General features: G+C 45.3%; 1 protein-coding gene and 1 long non-coding RNA gene across 2 annotated transcripts; one reads left to right on the forward strand and one right to left on the reverse strand.

Moving 5' to 3' along the window:
* Positions 1-785: 785 nt before the first annotated feature.
* On the reverse strand, positions 786-5,438 carry LOC143368882 (ionotropic receptor 25a-like). The gene is made up of 4 exons (XM_076812090.1): positions 4,945-5,438; positions 3,472-4,010; positions 1,637-1,966; positions 786-1,524 (listed from the first exon to the last, which is right to left on the reverse strand). Exons 1-4 carry the CDS (start codon positions 5,224-5,226, stop codon positions 1,203-1,205), a joined length of 1,473 nt encoding a protein of 490 aa, XP_076668205.1. The 5' UTR covers positions 5,227-5,438; the 3' UTR covers positions 786-1,202.
* Positions 5,439-5,576: 138 nt separating this feature from the next.
* Positions 5,577-6,617, forward strand: LOC143368952 (uncharacterized). The gene is made up of 2 exons (XR_013085314.1): positions 5,577-6,142; positions 6,494-6,617. It is a non-coding gene; the product is annotated as an uncharacterized LOC143368952 (long non-coding RNA).
* Positions 6,618-17,874: the final 11,257 nt, after the last annotated feature.

Here is a 17,874-nt window from a genome sequence, read left to right on the forward strand (position 1 = left end):
GTAGTTTCGAGACCCGGGCTCGTCCCTGCTCGTTTCGTTTTAGGTGTGTTTGCCCGTTGGTTGCCGCGGGGATGACCTAATCAATTTCTCGTATCAACGCACTTTGTCTCCCGCCTATAAGCTCCTCTTTTTTTTTCCAATTCTCGATCGCCGATACAACGCACGAAACGGAGCCGTTCCTCGAGTACGCGTCGCGATCGCCGAGAACCGCGACACTCCGCCGTGAATTTGCATGTCGGCGGTCGCGTGCCGCGAGATCCCTTTATCTCGTAATTGACCAGAGGATCGTTAGCTTTTCCACGGCACACCGTTTGAAACTTTAATGCAGATGCAACATCGATATCTTCGTGACTGGTAATCGTGGAAATTTGCAACGCGTCGCGCGCCCTTTTCGCGGCGCCGCTCATTTTTCCTTGGAATCGTTTCAACGAGTCGCCGAAGCGAGCGTCGTTTCGAAGCGGCCAGGTGGATTGCCGGCAAGGTGCGAATTAACGCCTCAAAATAAACGACGCGAAAGCCAAATGCTCCGGACTTTAGTGGCGATAAAGTATGCATTAAACGTTGCTGGAAAGAACGTTGGAGCGTTAGTCGCAAGTTGAGTACCTATGTACCGATACAATCAATTAACAACCCCCTTTCGTTTGTCTCACCTCTCCATGGAACATCTACGTCTTCTGTGTTTCTTCCTTAATGGAGTTGTGTTTGAATTCGGGGGGGGGGGACCGTGGGATTTCGGTGGAGCTCGCACAGTGAAACTCGGAAAGAGTGGAGATACACGTTCAACATTTATTGCGAATTCATTGCACAATTTCATTAGCCACATCATTTATTTTGCATGCACAGACGCGTGAAAAGTCACAGGAAACGGTGGGGACCGCGCATCGACCCGTGTCTACCTAAAAACAATTCTACGTTGCCAGAGAAAAGGGGTCGGGAAAACAGATTAGCTAATTGACGGCAAACACGAAACATTTGCGACATGTTTCTGGAACCCTGGTTGCGTTCAGGTGGTTTGTCAAAACGTGACACGCTAAGCTGGCAGAACAAATGGAAAATGTCCCGAGAAAATAATATCCCTTCCCTTGTTTAATCTTCCTCTTTTACTCGTCGCTTATTACGTTTCTACTTGTACTTTCCAGCGAGGTAGAAGTTTAGACGAACATCGAACTACGCTCGCGCGTACAGAGTGGCGCCGGGACAGGTTACTTCCTCGAATTCTCTTTGATTCTGAACATTTCACGGGGACCCCTAACTTCAGGATGAGCCAATGCCGCCCCCGCAATGACACGCGCGTTTTCATTCTTTCGCATTAATTGACAACGACGCCAGATGTATTCCGCGCACAGAAATAGAACGGCAAAGGATATGCCGGCGAGGATCAATAAGAACACAACTGCCAAATTGTCGAGGTCGAAGCCCGCGTTGACGTCCTTGTCCGGTGGGCAGCTCACCCTCGATGGGTTCTCGTCCCACCACTTTCTCTCCAGCTCGTTTAATCTCCTCCGGATCGCCAGCTGCGTGATCCTTTAATTAAACGTTAATCAGCTGCGGGATAAAAGGCGAAATACTATGGATAGCAGCAGCGAGATGTTATTTAAAATCGCGTCGCTGGAGCGGAATAATCCTGGATGCTCACGCGTCGTCGATTTTCCTCTTCAACGGGGATCCCTTTTGCACGGCGAATGCGAACGGTTTCCTGCTGAATTCCTCTCCGACCAGCCTGACGTCGCAGCTCGTCAGCATCAGGTATTTTATGGTCATAGCTTCCGCTATAAAAGCGAACTCGTAAGTGCGGTTTACTTTCCGGACCATCTTCACCGCTTGCTCCACGCTAGGAGCAAATCCTGCATCCTCCATCGCGTAATACATCTTCGTGAACTTGTCTTCCAGGGGATAATCCCAGACCGCGTACTCGGATCTGTTCCATTCCGGTGTACTTTCGTCGAGTGTCATTCGCCTCCAGATGCTGCAACAACATATTTGTCGGACTGTCGTCGAACGTATAATGCGACGCCAAGTGCTCTCAAACTGCTTGGTCACTACAAACTAGCATTTCGATTCATCTGAAATTTAAACCATATTTTTATGCAGCCTTGAAGAAGTTGCAGTTTTTTTTTTATTCAGTTTTAATAATTAATATAAGAGTTATGCATCACGCCCAAGTTTTTTTTTATTCGGTTTTAATAATTAATATAGGAGTTATGCATCACAGAAAAATGAAACAGCGTTTTACTTTGTACATACAGTGGCGTGCAAAAGTATTCGGCTACCCTTTAAAATCGAAATTTCCGAAATCAGCGATTTTCGACCTTATTCTGCGATATTTAAGCGTTTATAGCTCAGAGCAACGTTAACCGATTTTGATGCAATTTTAGGCACGTATATAACTTACTTCAATCTACAAACGGGATTTTTGAATTTTCGTTACAGGCTCATAAAAAAAAGTTTAAAAAACGACCTTTTCTATTTTTTTGCTATTCCGATTAAGTGCATTTTTTTCAAAACGAGGAATCACATCACTTAGCAAACTAATCCTTCTATCTTCTAAAAAAAACTCGAATACTTCGCACGTGACTGTATGTAGCTCCAAATTGATGAACCAGAATACCGCTAAGTTCTATACTTCTTTTATTACATAAGAAAATTGGCTCCACACTGCTCAGTAAATTTTTTTGTTTTTTGCTGGTTCATTAATTTCAAGCTACAAATGTATAAAATAAAACGCCGTTTCATTTTTCTGTTTCAGATTACCTGGTAGATAAATATCATGCGCACCAACGGCCGGCGAATTTTGCGCGGCGTGATGGTCGATGATGCATAACTACTATATTTATGGTTAAAATTTAATACAAAAAAAACTTCAGCTTCCTCAAAGATGCATCAAAATATGGTCTAAATTTCAGATCAATCGAATCGCTGGTTTCTTAAAAAAAAAATCCCAAATTTTGCTATATTTTTAGTCCAAAGAATAGGATTCCACACTTAATTGATACAGCTGATAGAATGCGCTGGTGAAGATTGACGAAGGATTTTATGAGCACCCTCTATAGAAAAATGTACAAGCGTACAAGTGTTAGTTAACCCTTCGTGGTCACTTGGGGTGTATCGCACCCCAGACATTTTTCTTCCGGAAGTATATGTCTGCCAATATTTCTGTAAATTTTTAACCTTAATATTAAAATTTAAAAATTTGGTGAATTTTTCAAGAAAAATCACATTTTACCACCTCTATCTTTTCAACCAGAAATTTCATCATATCAAAGTTTACATTTCTAGAAGAAGACTATTAGAGAATAATGGCACGAGTATTATGAATGTACAATTATCACTGAAAAGTTAAAAGATTAAAAATTGCGATAATTGTAACTCAAAAATAACGCTGGGGCGTAGTTGAACCCCATGTGACCAATTTCTGATTATAAGAGGGTGCGACCACGAAGGGCTAGGGGCGAAGGAGTGTGTCTTACATACTTGTAAAGCGTGTCCTCCGTCTTTTTCATCCGCTCGAAGTATCTGAACGCGGAGGAGTTGGCCAGAGTGGAGTACTGGATACGATACTGCTTCCTCAGGTCGTCCATGGACTCGATGCCCCTCTCTAATCTGTCGAGCGTCTCGTAAGCCGCGAGATTGGCCGTGTAAGCGGCCACGATGACGAAACAGAACAGCCACCAGGTAGCAGCTGCCACTTTCCCCGATAAATTTTTAGGGATGTCCCCGCCCCCTTGAGGGGTGACCGAGGTGAACGCGAACCAGAGGCACTCTTTCACGGAGCAGAATCGATCGTCCGGCTCGTCCCGATACCTTCCTCGGTTATTCCGATAGCTGAACGGCGAGTATCTCTCGAGAATAAATAACAGAAATATGGTTAAAAGGAAAGCGAACGCGAAACCGAGCCAGACCTCTAACTCCAGGATCATTAGGAACCTGAGGAACGGGACCTGCCTTTTCTTCTTCAGCATCATTATGGCGAAGCCGTTGGGCTTCTGATAGGGGATACTGAAGTCGATCACCTGGGGAAACGCGCGCCAATCGCTGACTCTCCAAATAATTCAATTAACGCGTAAAACGCATAAAGCTTCGTTAAATTTTCACGCGGCGTTTAAGACCTCCCACCATTTAAGGGCTCATGCTCAGTCAGGAGGCCGAAATAAAGGGTGGTCTTTGGAAATTTTTTACTCAAAAGCTGTAACACATTTCTCAGAAAATCTTTTTCCCTTTTAAGGATTGCATCTAGTACCGTGCATCGTAATTTTTTTATTTAAAAATATTTATCAATAACTAAGTTATGGTCCATCACTCGAAGGTTCTCTAAAAAAAAGGCTTCTGCGGTGACCACTGCTGCTCGAAAGTCGATCATCTGAAATAAAAAATTCAAAAGAATTTACTTATTATATTATCTAGTATTTGAACGAAGGATTTTTCGAAATATTGATTTGGGAAAGAATGGCTGATGTTTAAAGTAAAAGTTTCAATTTTTTATCATAAATCATGCCTGATTTTCGCCAATTAAAAGAAAACTAAGCTAAGCATCGGATAAAAAATCCTTCCTTCAAATACTAGATAATATAATATAATAAGTAAATTCTTTTGAATTTTTTATTTCAGATGATCGACTTTCGAGCAGCAGTGGTCACCACAGAAGCCTTTTTTAGAGAACATAGTTACTGATAAATATTTTTAAATGAAAAAATTACGATGCACGGTACTAGATGCAATCCTTGAAAGGAAAAAAGATTTTTTGAGAAATGTGTTACAGCTTTTGAGTAAAAAATTTTCGAAGACCACCCTTTTTTCGGCCTCCCGACTGAGCATGACCCCTTAACGAAACTAGTCACTTTAACCGAATGAATAATGTACAATTATCTCGTGAACTATTCCACGTGAAAAGAGAATACACGAATTTCAAGTCTCCATTCCGCGCGAGTAAGAGTCAATAATTTTCACCTGCTCTCTGTCAGACGTGATCCATATCGGCCCCACGGCAATGTCCGACGTGTTCTTCATTAACTCGTAGACCATACCGTTCCAGCCGCCGCTCGGATCTCTGTGCCCGTAATGCTCGTCGAACGATTCTCTGATGGTGTAATCGAAACCCGCCAACGATCCAATATCGTTCAGGAGATCGATGCAATATCCGTAAAAAGTGCCAGCGCTGCTATTGTACATGACGTATGGCGGAGCGATTCCCGTTACCGCTCGGTGCAACGGTCTCGTTCCAATGCCCATTTCTTATTTCTCTCCTTTCACTCTCCTCCGGGAAACAACCTTACAGACGCAGGATACACGATGTTCCGTTTAAATCCATTTAAATCTGTACACCCTTGAAACTACATATTTAACTGGCGATCGATAGGAACGCAAAGTACTCTCACCGTCGAGTTTAATTGTTTAAATAAACATAATACTCTTAGAATCCGTCAGTGGGGGGACGCTGGAGGCGTTAGCTAGCTTTTTAACAACACACTTTTCCCAACGAAGACGGGGAAGAGGGAGTTAAGGGGTAAAACCACTCTAGGATTTTAAAAAAATTAATTATTTTTTTATGTTTAAACGATACTTTAGGGTTATAAAAACAATATGCCATTTGATTTATAGTGGAAAACAAATGTTAATGGGTTCAATTACCGATTTTTCCGCAGCGCCTCAGAGCGCGCGCTGAGCAGTCACGCGACGCGCTGTGATTCCTCGCTTTTGTACTACTTTTACCTTTCGAAATAATAAGTTAACCTATTAACTACAAAGCAAACGGTTCTTAGGGTTCCTCGAGAGGTCACCAGTGTGCGCTAATACTATGACAAACGTGTATGAGTGAGTCAGTATAGCTTTACGCAAAATAGCAAAGAGCTTTAACGCCACAGTCTGGTCGATGGCTCCGAAATCGACTTCCAGCGGCAAACATGTTCTCGACAGGGTAGTTCATATTAGTGCAGGCATATATAATGACGGCGTATTGGGACAATTGGGCCGAACTGTTGTAACTTCTGCGTGGAGACTGACGAGCGCCGCATCGACTTTCCGAGAGATCGCTCAGCGATGCCGCAAAAAATGCCCGAATGTCCTTAAAAGCATCTAGGAAGGAAGAGGAGGAGACGAACCTCGATCTGGATGGCCAAATGTATGGCGCAGGCATCGCAGATTAGAGGTAAACAAATATTTCAAGGATTAAAGTGTTCATAAAACTTTAAACGCGCTTTCCACGAAACCACTTTTTTCAAACTGGCAGGACGGATTTCTCGGAGACTATTGCATGGATCGATTTGAAATTTTTACAGTAGCTTCGCAACAATATTCTCTGTGGAAGTACGTAGCCGTTTTTTGATTGAATGTAAACTTTTTCTTCTATAAACAATTCAATGCTCATTTTTAGGGCAAAAATTCGATTCATTTCTTAAAAAGTACACCACTTCCACAAAAATTGATTAAAAAAAACCCTTACGTACTTCCAAAGCCAATTATATATAGATTACAATTTTTTTTTTGTTTTTTGTTCCAGGACTCATACATGCCGAGAAATCCGTCCTCCCGTGGCGGTGTTTAAAAAAAAAAACTGTTTTCGACGACGGGCTCTATCGCCACCATTTTGTATAAAAATGACAATAAAAAAATTGATTTTCGTACTTGAATATGTATTAAATAAACCCTGTGAAAAGGAATTCTATTCCGTTTGTCATACTCCGAAAATAAATTCTCAAATTTAGGTCTTCTTTTCTGCCTCTAGAGTGGTTTTACCGCTTAAGATGGTTGGAAGCAGAATACGACGATCCGTCTGACCATTCGCGGACTCGCTCTACTGGCAATTAGTATCAGCAAGCGTTTCAAAGAAAGGGCCACGGATTGCGCAGCGCGGAGCCCGGGCTCTGTGATCTCTGCAGAGATTCGAGCCGTTACATCTAATTTACGAAGTAGCGGAACTATAAATGACAAGGTGCCGAGGAACGCTTTGAGGCGTCCGTTTCCCGCGAAGTTTGCAGACACCTTCCAGCGACGAGTCCCGTCGCAGTTAAGGCATTATTAATCTTCCGGGACTACTGTCGCCGTTATATGGAACCCCGATCGCAATCGCTAACGGCGCGCAATGCCATAAATCTCGCGACTAAACCCGGTGCCACGGTTTTCGGTAATTAATGCGACGAGGAACGGACATCGAGATAAAGCCGGCTCGCGAAGCTCTCTCGCGTTCGCAAGAAACCTTTGCCCATCCCCGGAGCACGCCTGCTTGTTCGACAGGGTCTCAGGCTCCATTTTTAAAAATAAACCTCTCGCTACCCGCTCGCCTTCGACTGCCCCTTCCTGCGAGACGCAGCGCCCCGAAGACTTAATCACAGAGACACAAGTTAAAGAGACTTTCAAAACTGTAATCATTCCTGCGGATTAGCGTCGACTCACAATGCAGGGAGCTTGAAAAGGACTGTTGGAAACTTCGGAGATAGAGTAATGAAGGCCACTGTTCCTTTTCGATTCCCCATCAAAGGAACCGATCAAGTTTCTCTTAACCAAGCTTCCCGAGGCACCCCCGTGCACCGAGGATCCAGACACCGACCGAACTATCCAGCGTTCACTATCGATAACCGATAAGATTAATACCCGGAGACCGCGGGTAGTCCTGGCAAGATCCCCCGGAGCAATTGGAGAATCAAGGGCCGTAAATCTTTAACGAAATAAGGGAGCGCGGCTCGCGTTACCCGCGATATAATTACGGGATCTGGTTGAATTGCCAGCTGGAGGGGGTGGATATCTACGGAGCGCGATCGGTTATTAATTCGTCGGTAACCTTTTAGCGAGCTCCGATATCGGGATCGTAAATTTATCGCCGTTGGCATCGGCGCGGCCGCGACAAAGGCGAGCCAATTCGGGTTCGCCGGGGAATTAACGACGCAAATTTATGGCCCGAGTCACCTCGACCTTCCCTCTCTTTGGTTTTCTTTTAACCGCCAAAATATTGCTCGCGCATCGCGAGCCCGCGGCCGGCGGGCGAGATGGCTCGCGGGATTAATAACAGTCGCGAAAAAAAAGGAAAAACAGTCGCTGGCGCGGCCCATCCCGCGGGGAAGAATTGGATTATGAATTCTATCGCCGGAGGGGCGGGGGAGGAGCAGCGGGGGGGGGGGGTGTGTGTACGCCCGTTTATCCGACGGGTCGAGCTTTAATTGCCTCGTGACATGGGAAACCGATAGAATAAACGAAAAAACGGGTAGCCGTCTGGAACGGTAAATTGTTTAATTAACAGCGCGCCAGCGTCGCCCGGCGATAAAAGGCAAATCGAGTCAAAGGGCAAATCGCGCTCTCCGTTTTCATTGCCGCGCCGACGATACCGCTGGACCGTTACCGACTTTGTCCTACAGTGTGTCGGCGAAATACAGACGGCGAAACGAATACTCTGAGAAACTTCATTAGACTCCCAACCCCCCTGGTGCGCTCAATTAATCTGTCTGTTTTTGCACTGCCTCCACCGTTCGAGCAACAACCCCTGCGCACCGTCCTCACTGACTTCTGACACTGGCGCGTCACTGTGTCAGAGATTTACAAGCTCCTCCGACACCTCGTGCTGATTTCAAAGGTGCCTCGTAATAACGAACCTAATCACCGTTAAATTCCACGAAGCTGCCGGTGGCAGGTAATTCGGCGGGCGGTTGTCGCGAAGCTGCAGCGTCTGCTGGAAAGTTTCGGTGACTAGAAGGAAGTCGTCCCCGTCTTCCTGAGCGGTGACTGTAAATCTTGGGGAAGGCTGATCCTCTGGCTGGTCCGTGTTTCCATACACTGGTTGCCGCGGGGATGACACGGTCAAAGCTTACACTCCTATCTCTCTCTCTCTCTCTCTCTCTCTGTCTCGCTCTTGTTTCTCTGCCCCCCTTCCATCCCCCAGCTATCGCTCCCACCCTCTGTTTTTTGCACAAAGTATTTCCTTCCCACGACAATGCCTGGCACTATAGTTAGGCGGTGTACTGTAAATCACCAGCGAGCTCTTTCCACGTATTCGCACGCAAATTGGGGCACCTTGACATGCACACACATAGACACGTCCGCCTGGTTTCCCGTTCTCTTCGATTTTCCCAGCGTACGATATTGTCAGCCCGGTCGTGTGTCTATTCAGTGCTCTTTGGCCGATGTCTACCGTCTCACCGTCGCGGGGGACGAAAATTAAGTTTTCGACGCTTAGCTGACAAGTCGACCAAGTCGAGCTTCCGATGTCTATGAATGCTGCTAATTCAACCTACGATTTGAAGGGTAAGGGGGTGAAGACAGGGGATGTCGCGAGACAGCGTTATCGGGAAAATTAAATTTCAATACTTTAGTCCGCCAGTAGAGAAGCAAGGTTCGACGAACTTAATTCTCTTGTATAATTTTCTTTTTTAATAATTTCTTGCTTTAACTTAGAGACTGAAGCTCGAAGCTTATGCTTAGGCAAAGAGCGGGGACATTCCGTATTTTGTTCCGGCGCAGTGTGAACATTTTCGAAATTTTTCCTAAAAATATTTAACGTTATCTTGCGGGGGTATTTGAAGTTTACAACCCTTTGTGACGCGACAGTTCTGCGGTCCCAGTTGCCATCAGCAAAATATACTATAAATCGCAGAATCACGAAAAATGGACATTCCTCTTTATTTCCCCTTACCCTTCATTTATAAACAGGAGTAAGTATTTGCGCGGGTGTGACTGCATCGAGTTAATAGGGTCCGCCTAGCGATCCTCTAGGAAGTGATCGGTATAACCGCAGCCATTTTGGAGCAAAACCGGAAATAACATAACCTAAACGTTTATCTATATTTTTCTATCAGCATTTATCTCTCCCTCTTTCTGTCAGCATTTCTGTCTCTTTCTATCAGTATTTCCGGCTTTTTCTTCGTTACAGTTTCTTTCTCTGTCTACTTCCACTTTTGCTCCAAATCGCGGCAACCACTCACAAGGGAACATCCCGAACTCGGAAACTCGAAAAACTCTGAAACTTTGTGAATATGTAGGGAATTTCCTCCTCGTTACAACGCAATTCTCGTTTGCTGCCCAAATTCAATCTAAGCGGGTGGAATTAACCCCTGAATATTCGACTCAAAAAAGTTTAAAAAAAAACCGCTGAAAATCCGGTTATTTTCCGATTTTGTGTTACAACTCGTGGACTGTAAAATAATTTTTTCACCAAATGATAGATCTAATTAAAAGAAGTAACTTTTGTCTTGAAACTTTTTCCCTACCTCTTACAGATTGCGAGTTACAAAATAAAATCGGAAAACAGCCGAATATTCAGGGGTTAATTCCACCCGCTTAGCGTGAATTTGGGCAGCAAACGAGAATTGCGTTGTAATCAGGAGGAAATCCCCTATGTATTCGCAAAGTTTCAGAATTTTTTGAATTTTCGGGTTCGGGACCTTCCCTTGTCAGCGACGATACACGTTGTTCCGATCACTGCCTAGAGGATCGCTAGGTCCATCTTCCTGTGTTCTACATTCAAAGTTCTTTTAATGGGGGACATTCTTCGTTGTGTATTTGTAAGTGTGTAAATTATGGAGAGCCGTTTGAAACTGGAGTATCTTGTTTTAAACAGTAGCTTTCGATGATGTCAAAATGATATGAAAGGCCTCAAAGGGGTTCTTGAAGTGTATCAAAGATAAAGGTAACAGAGATTGTTGAAGACGCGCGCGTGGCTCTTGTCACGTAACCTTTTTTGCGAGCCACTCTTAGCACCCTTTACCCGGCTCGCTTTAGATGTTTAAGGGGTAGATTTTCTGACCGAGGAAACTTCCAATACATTCCTTCGAAGTAATACCCCGATCGACACCACCTCAACCCGCCCCCGCTTTAAATGCAATCGTCAAATTAATTGGAGCCACTCCGCTTCTGAATTTCATTCCGTCGCAAGTAACGCGACCCCTCGCGCTCGTTAGATGCTCCTTGAACCGCTGGATACGTAATTCCTTTAATCGACAGCCACTCAATCGACGTCGTAGCACAGGAGGCATTTCGGGGTGGAAAGTGGCATTGTGCGATCCACGCGACTGCACAATGCAACGTCAAACGTGAATGAAACAATCTGGCGCGCGTAACAGCTTACTTCTCTAGGGCCGGTATTCATAGACGCAACTTATTCTTCAGCAAATGCTTAATGCCAATTTACCGTAACTTTTGCATGTGCTACATACGATGAACCTAACATCCACTCAAAACGAAAGAAATCTTTTCTACAGCTACAAACTTTATCACAAGAAAAAGAAAAGAAATAGATTAAAAACCTACTTTGAAACGAAAAAGTAATGTTTCGCTTTGCACAAATTTTGTATTAAATAAAAATCAATTATATTTAATATCTGTTTTTTCCTTTATACAAGTTTTGTGCAAATTGGACAAGAATGAACAATTGGTTAAAGTTTTCTTGTGCCTGATAAATCAACATTATTCCAATAATATAAATTTTGTAATATTTTTTTCAATTTATCGAGAATTCTCAAGAAGTATGATCTAATTTCTTATTTCTCGAGGAAGAAAAAATATCGAGAAATCAGGAACACTAATGTGGACTGTATGGAAAAATGGCATAAATAACAGCTATTTTCGTATGTACCAGATAAAGCATAGAATAAAAGAAATAGTTTCTTATTAGTTTTCTTTCATGCAACCTGCCACAATTCCCATTTGGAACTGTTTAAAAAATATCGAATATTTTCGAAACAAAACATAAGTTGAATATAACTATACTGTTACGCAACTTTTTGTGCATATATGTTGTTGGATTGTTAGTAACAATTGCGTCAGCAAGAAAACAAAAATGAATTTGGTTACGTGTGACAACAGCTGACGAAAGCAGTAAACTAACTGTCAGCGGACCCATGGGTCTGTGAGTGTTTGTCTATACCTGACTGACAGTGTAAAAGACAGAACTCAGGCCTGTTCCTTTACCTCAAGTGGCAACGGACTTTCCACATCGCCTTTACGTTTTCTCTTCACTTCGAGTCTTGCCTTCAGTGCAGTACGACGTCCTTCCAAGCTTAGTTTAATAAACGAAATTTTCTAAAGAATAAGTATTTTGTGGTTTATTCAGCAACCCATTTCCAATATACATAACTTATCCGCCCAAAAATTAAAAAAAAAAAAAATTTGCCAGTTAATGGGTTAAGCATTCGCTTAAGAATAAGTAGCGACTATGAATACCGACCTAGGACTCCAGGCGATCTTTGTTTCAGCAAAAGCGCGCTTCAGGCTCTAAAATAGTTAAATCGAACAGGCAGCGGATTTATTCTACAATAATTTTATTCCACTGTCTTCCGCTTTGCCGCGACCATTGAATTCTGTCCGCATTGTCCGAGCAGGGTTTACGAAATTTGAATATTTCCCAGCGGGTCCGTGGGGCGTTCGTTAAAAATTCACGGCCCGGTTAAAAATTCAGGGAGCACGTTACACACGTGCAGGCGCGTAAACAAATGCTGACGTTTAATAGAATATATCGCGAGCCAACCGTGGCCACTCTAATAAATTTAAAGGGCGTTGGAATATTCTCGCCTCGTGGCTCCCAGGAAGCTTCGTAATTTCATTTGCAAAACGCGCGGGAGATGTTGTGCGTGCACGTACGTTCAAACAATCCAGTCTCATGCACCGCCTGGGGAGTCGCCGTATGCCCCTTTCTTCGCCGCAATTACGTTATTAGAGGGCAACGAAAAGTTCCGCCGGCAGGGCGGCCGCCCTTATCGAAACCGTTCGCGAAAATTACGTAATTCTCTGCGGGGAGGCCGGCCGGGGAGGGCGGAATGCGGTATCTGGGGGAATATCAGGTACGAGCGTGGCATGCTTATTCCCAGTAACAGTTATGGAAATAACAACTATTATCGTCGATTTATTCCTGAACGCGTACACGTCCCTTTTGTCGAGCAAAGTGTTATCGAGTCTGTGCCGGGACGCGTAAAGATCGCGACGCACAGATTCCCAGTGAAATTAAAAATTCTAACTCCATGCTCGTTAGCCACTAGCTGTAACCATTAATATCGGATCCTTTTAATCTTCGAAAATAAACTGCGCTCTAAGGGGTTGTTTAAAAGCCGTTGCGTCTCCATCGAGGGTGTTCAAGCTCTTGAAATGGGCTTCGGGAACGATTGATGATTCACTTAAATCTCAAGCGATACACCGACACAGGAGCATCGATCTTGTGGCCGGACGGTTGCAAATAGCGAAGCAAGTTCGATATCGAAATGCAAACTGCCGCGAGAAAGGGCACTGCCGGAGGTACCACGATACTGGGCCCGACGTTCTTGCTGCAAAACCGCAGGGACGCGCGAATTCTAAGTATTTAATAACACAGCCGCGGACAGTTCAATAACCCGAGCCCTTTCCAGTTTCCAACTCGGTCGCGGCGGTCTGACCGCAATGTCAATTTCGAGTTCGCTGCACGCGCTCCTACCACCCCCCATTGTTTCGTGTCTAGCTCACGGCCACCAGGGAAAATCGCTTTTTTTTTCCAAGTTTATTTTAACAATAAGTGCGGTCCCATTGTTCAAGGACCATTCAACTATGCACCATCGATTTTTATACCGCGCGTAGACGCTCGGGACGGCAAGGGAGAGTTTCGGGCCGCGAATCATGAGATTACGGGTCATTAGTGTGATCCGAGGCGAACGCAACGGCCTCGTTAAGCGATGACTTTCCAAGAAGGGACCGTGGCTGCGGATAGAGGTCCTCGGCTACATTCCGCGGTATATATTCCGTCGAGCTTTTGTCTCTATTTAGTCGAAGAATAATGGCGACGGCCGGTCCCACGCGGGCAACTTCCCCGTTTCTTTTTTCAAACCGTAATCGACGGTCCGATAAAGGGAATTACTTTGGCCAGCGGGAACGTCGCCTCGATTCAACGAAGATTATCGAATCTCTGAAGGTTCGTTGGAGGAAATAGCCGGCGAATTATTATATCTTCCGACGACGATCCCGTTTAAATAATCGCAACTCAAGCGGCGCTAGACGGTAATTGCGGGGTTCATAAGCGTCGGGCCCCTTATTAATTTCGAGCGACACGATCGCGTGATAGGTGCGATGCATATGTCGCGCGGGCAGCGTGCAGGCGCATCGACGAATTTAATAAACCGATATCGTCGCCAATCAGTTTTTTTGCACGCTTAACGCCCGTGGCCGCGCGGATCCAGATAACCGCCCATTTATCACTGCTTTCTGGCTGTAATTTAACATCACACCAGTTATTTATTGCTCGACGCGCAGCGGCTCCCAGGCTCCCGCTGCTTCTGATTTTTACGAGCGCTTCCGTCGTTCGGGAACGAATAAAGCGTGAGTTATTCCAGCGAGGAGCGTAGTCTCCGAGAAGCAGAAATAGGAAATCGATGTCGAATCACCTGAGACTGACTATCGCGCTTATCTTGCATAGGGGTCGGTTAGTCGCTGCTAAGAAATTAAAAAAAAGAGAAGAAAATTCATAGGAAAGCGCGGCGTTTAAAGCTGCGATCAAGTTCTCTTCGATCCTTTTCTAATCGTCAGGTTCGACTCGAATCGGGCAGGCGGAAGCGGAAAGAGGCTCGCCGGGGGTGAAGGAGCAGAGGAGGAATCGTGTGCGTATTTTCATTCGGCGTTAAAGCGGACGCCTGGCCGCGAGAAAGAAAATGAAAGAGCAGCCACGCACTTATCTAGAATCTCGGGGGGAAAAGTTTCATTACGAGGGGGCTGCAGCAAAGAGAAAGCTCGAGTTGCTTCCTATCGCGATTTGCACGTTCGTCCAGCTCGCGTGGCCCTCGAGAACCGATGCCTAATGCTCGCCATTAACGATTCGCCAGCGTTCCACCTAATTACTCCAACGTGCCCCGCGATCGCTCCGATTACGCGTGTACTTCTTCCTCTGCGAGTGCCCGGTTGAACTTTCAGCCACCCGGGTCGAGAACCCTCCTTTGCTAATCGAGAACTGGGGCCCGTCGAGGGAACGAATTGTTTGGGGGTGTTCCGAGGCGCGCCGGGCAAGTGAAACGACAAGCGTGTCAGAGCGTCCGCGATCCCCGATGGGCCAATTTTACGGCGACCTACTCGCCGCGAGGGAGCACGGAAGATTGCGATCGTTCAAGAGGAAAGGGCACGAGCGTGCGCGCGGATTTACAAGCGGCGAGATTGCGCCCTTTCCAATCGTTATTCATTTTAATCGCGGCCCTGCATTAGGCACCAGAACGTCGACAGGTTCGATGCCTCCGCGCGATACCCGCGCGGCGGGAATTAATCTTAATGAGAAACTAGCGGAAGAAATCACGCCGCGTTGCATAAAACATTAATCAGAGGCATTCGCGTGGATTTTATAAACTTACCTGGATAACGAACTTCCCAGGCCCCCGCCGGGGACCCTCATGTATTTTTCATTAAATTCGGCAGAACCGTCTCTATGCATATTTCGTCGCTCTCTTGCCGCTCCCCCGGCACCGTTGTCCGCGACGTTAACTTTTCCGCCGCGCGTGTAAAAATAAACCGCGTCGCTCGCAAGGAAATGAGTCCATCCTCGGCCGCGAGGTGGTTGGCAACGGCCCGTCGGGACGGGATTCGGGAGGAGGATAAACAAGAGGAATCAACCCTCCGACGGACTTATTTGAGCGCCACAAATATTGGCGCGCGTACGTTGAAAATTTTTACCCTTCCGCCAGTGCTCGCGTTAATCCTGGCACTCTCGTTTCGAAAGGAAGCCGCGTTGGCGAACGGGAACGGTAGCGGCGCAACGAAGTTCTACGGAATTTCCATTTCGCGTAGCAAGAGGGTGGCAAATTCGCGCGCGGTGTTTCGGTAATGGGCAGCGCAATGGCGAAGCCGGTGATTCCGTGCGAAGCAGCAGGTAGAGAGTATAGGATAACGTTTCTTTTTAGTAACCGCGCAGCTGCTTGAGAATTGGTTCCACTTTCAATACCGATCCTCCGGGGAAACAAGTCTGAGAGATCGTATCGGCGACGAAATTCGCTTGGGCCTCGAGTCTCGGGTTCCTTTTGCTCCGATTTCAAAGGGGAGGACGCGATCGCGCCGACGAAATCCCATTCATCACGAGAACGCGCTTAAAAGGGCGAACGGGTCTGTAATTTCAGCGGACGATTTGTCGGCGGTTCAGCGTCGCGTGGGCCGCGGCAGGCGTACGCTCGTACTACTTGCGGCTCGTATGAGATTCCAGCAAAGTGCCAGTCGCCGCCGTTAAATCTCTCCGCGGGGCATTAAGGGGACCTTTTGGTCTAGAGCCCAAAAGAATAGGTGATGTTTAGGAATTAATTCAAGGAAAACTACTATATATAATTTAATAGGATTTTTTGCATTGTATTAAGGATGTCTTAGATTATAGAAATATATTTTTTGTTTTATAATTAATCATTGCAGACGGCACTGGGGAGTCGGTAAAGTCGAGGCGTCAAAGAATCGTCCAAATCGGTGGGATCTGTATCTCCAAAAGTTATCCGATTCGACTGACACTTTTTTTATTTTGAAGAATATACCTCTGGCTAGGGGGAAAACCAGACAAAAAATACAAAAATTACATTTCTTAGAAAATAACGACACTTGAAGTTTGAAATCACTTTTTCTCTATAGTTTTTATCCTTTCAACGCCTTTGAAAATTATGAATTTTCAATTTTTTGTATTTTTCTCTGGTATCTCCCCTAGCCAGAAGTATATTCTTCAAAATGAAAAAAGTTTCAGTCGAATCGGATAATAACTTTTGGAAATACAGGTCACACCGTTTTGAGAACACTGTTTTGAGAAAAACGCGTTTGAAGTTTTACGTGAATGCTGAGTGGCAGGGTGTTATCCATGCATTTGCCGCTACTGAAGTGCCTATAACTTCGGGAATTCTATGAATTTCAAAAATCCCTTTTAAACGCGTATTCCTAAAAGGTTGAATATTGGAAAAATGAAATAAAAAAAATCGACTTTTAGACCGGAAGGTCCCCTTAAGGTAAATGTCCCAATACCTGGACATTAGTAAGCCATATGTCATCTATGTAGTAAATTTAATGCTATATTAACAAAGCCCACCAAAGAAGCGACATCTTGTTTCCTTCTGTTGCGGTTCATAAGCTCAACTATTAATTTTTTTTAAAATAATTTTAATAATTTCCGTATTTTTCTACAATTTCAAATGAAATTCCAACTAGGTTTAGTGCAAACAATGTACTACACAAAATTTAAAGGTAGTGGTTAATTTTAAACCCGAAATTGTACCGTTTTCTCACTAGTCGTTTTTAAAATTAAAACATTAAAAAAATCGACACACCCTAGTGTCCAGGTACTGGGACGTGTCCAGGTATTGTGCCATTTACCTTAGATACGTCGCGTCGGCTGCGTCCTGGCTCCATCGATCATCCCCTGTCACGCGTAAACGCGCGCCTCTTGGAACGGACTCGATTGCCGATTAAACACTTTCCCTCGCGAAATAATCGCGCGCGTCACGGCCCCCGATTCGGGATTATTCAAACGAGTGTATTATTTATAAACGGACGGCGCGTCCAGCCGGCCTCGCAGCGCTGTCGATTGCGAGGCATTGTTTTAAATCAACGTCACGCGTGCGGGAGTTTTTGAAGCGGCCATCGGGGACGCGTTTTCGAAGCCGGACAATGGGGGAGGGGACGACGGCCGATACAATCGGCGCTCGATGCGAACGGGTGTGAAAATAAATCGACGGATTTATCCTGCTCCCCCGGCGAATTAAAATGTATAATTCCGCGGCCAGGGCCGTATAATGGCGACGGGGATGGCGGACCCGTTCGTTTAGCCCCCGAATACGACCGGCGTTCCGCGTCGCGACGCGAATTTTAATACGCGCACGCCGAGGCTTTGTTCGCCGGAGCTTCTGGCGGCTCGACACCGCGGATCCCCGCGCTTTAATTTTCATTTTTCGAATAGCCATTCGCGTGCACGCAGCGCTCCGGGAGGAGAAATGGTTC

Source organism: Andrena cerasifolii, chromosome 5 (genome assembly GCF_050908995.1).
Source record: "Andrena cerasifolii isolate SP2316 chromosome 5, iyAndCera1_principal, whole genome shotgun sequence".
Classification (NCBI taxonomy): Eukaryota; Metazoa; Arthropoda; class Insecta; order Hymenoptera; family Andrenidae; genus Andrena; species Andrena cerasifolii.

Excerpts from the sequence above, each read along its gene's own strand:
- LOC143368882 (XM_076812090.1), bottom strand. The coding sequence starts at position 5,226 with ATGGGCATTGGAACGAGACCGTTGCACCGAGCGGTAACGGGAATCGCT. Across the intron at positions 4,011-4,944 it reads TCACGTCTGACAGAGAGCAG|GTGATCGACTTCAGTATCCC; the intron begins GTGAAAATTATT and ends GCGTTTCCCCAG. Across the intron at positions 1,525-1,636 it reads AAGAGGAAAATCGACGACGC|GATCACGCAGCTGGCGATCC; the intron begins GTGAGCATCCAG and ends GTTTAATTAAAG.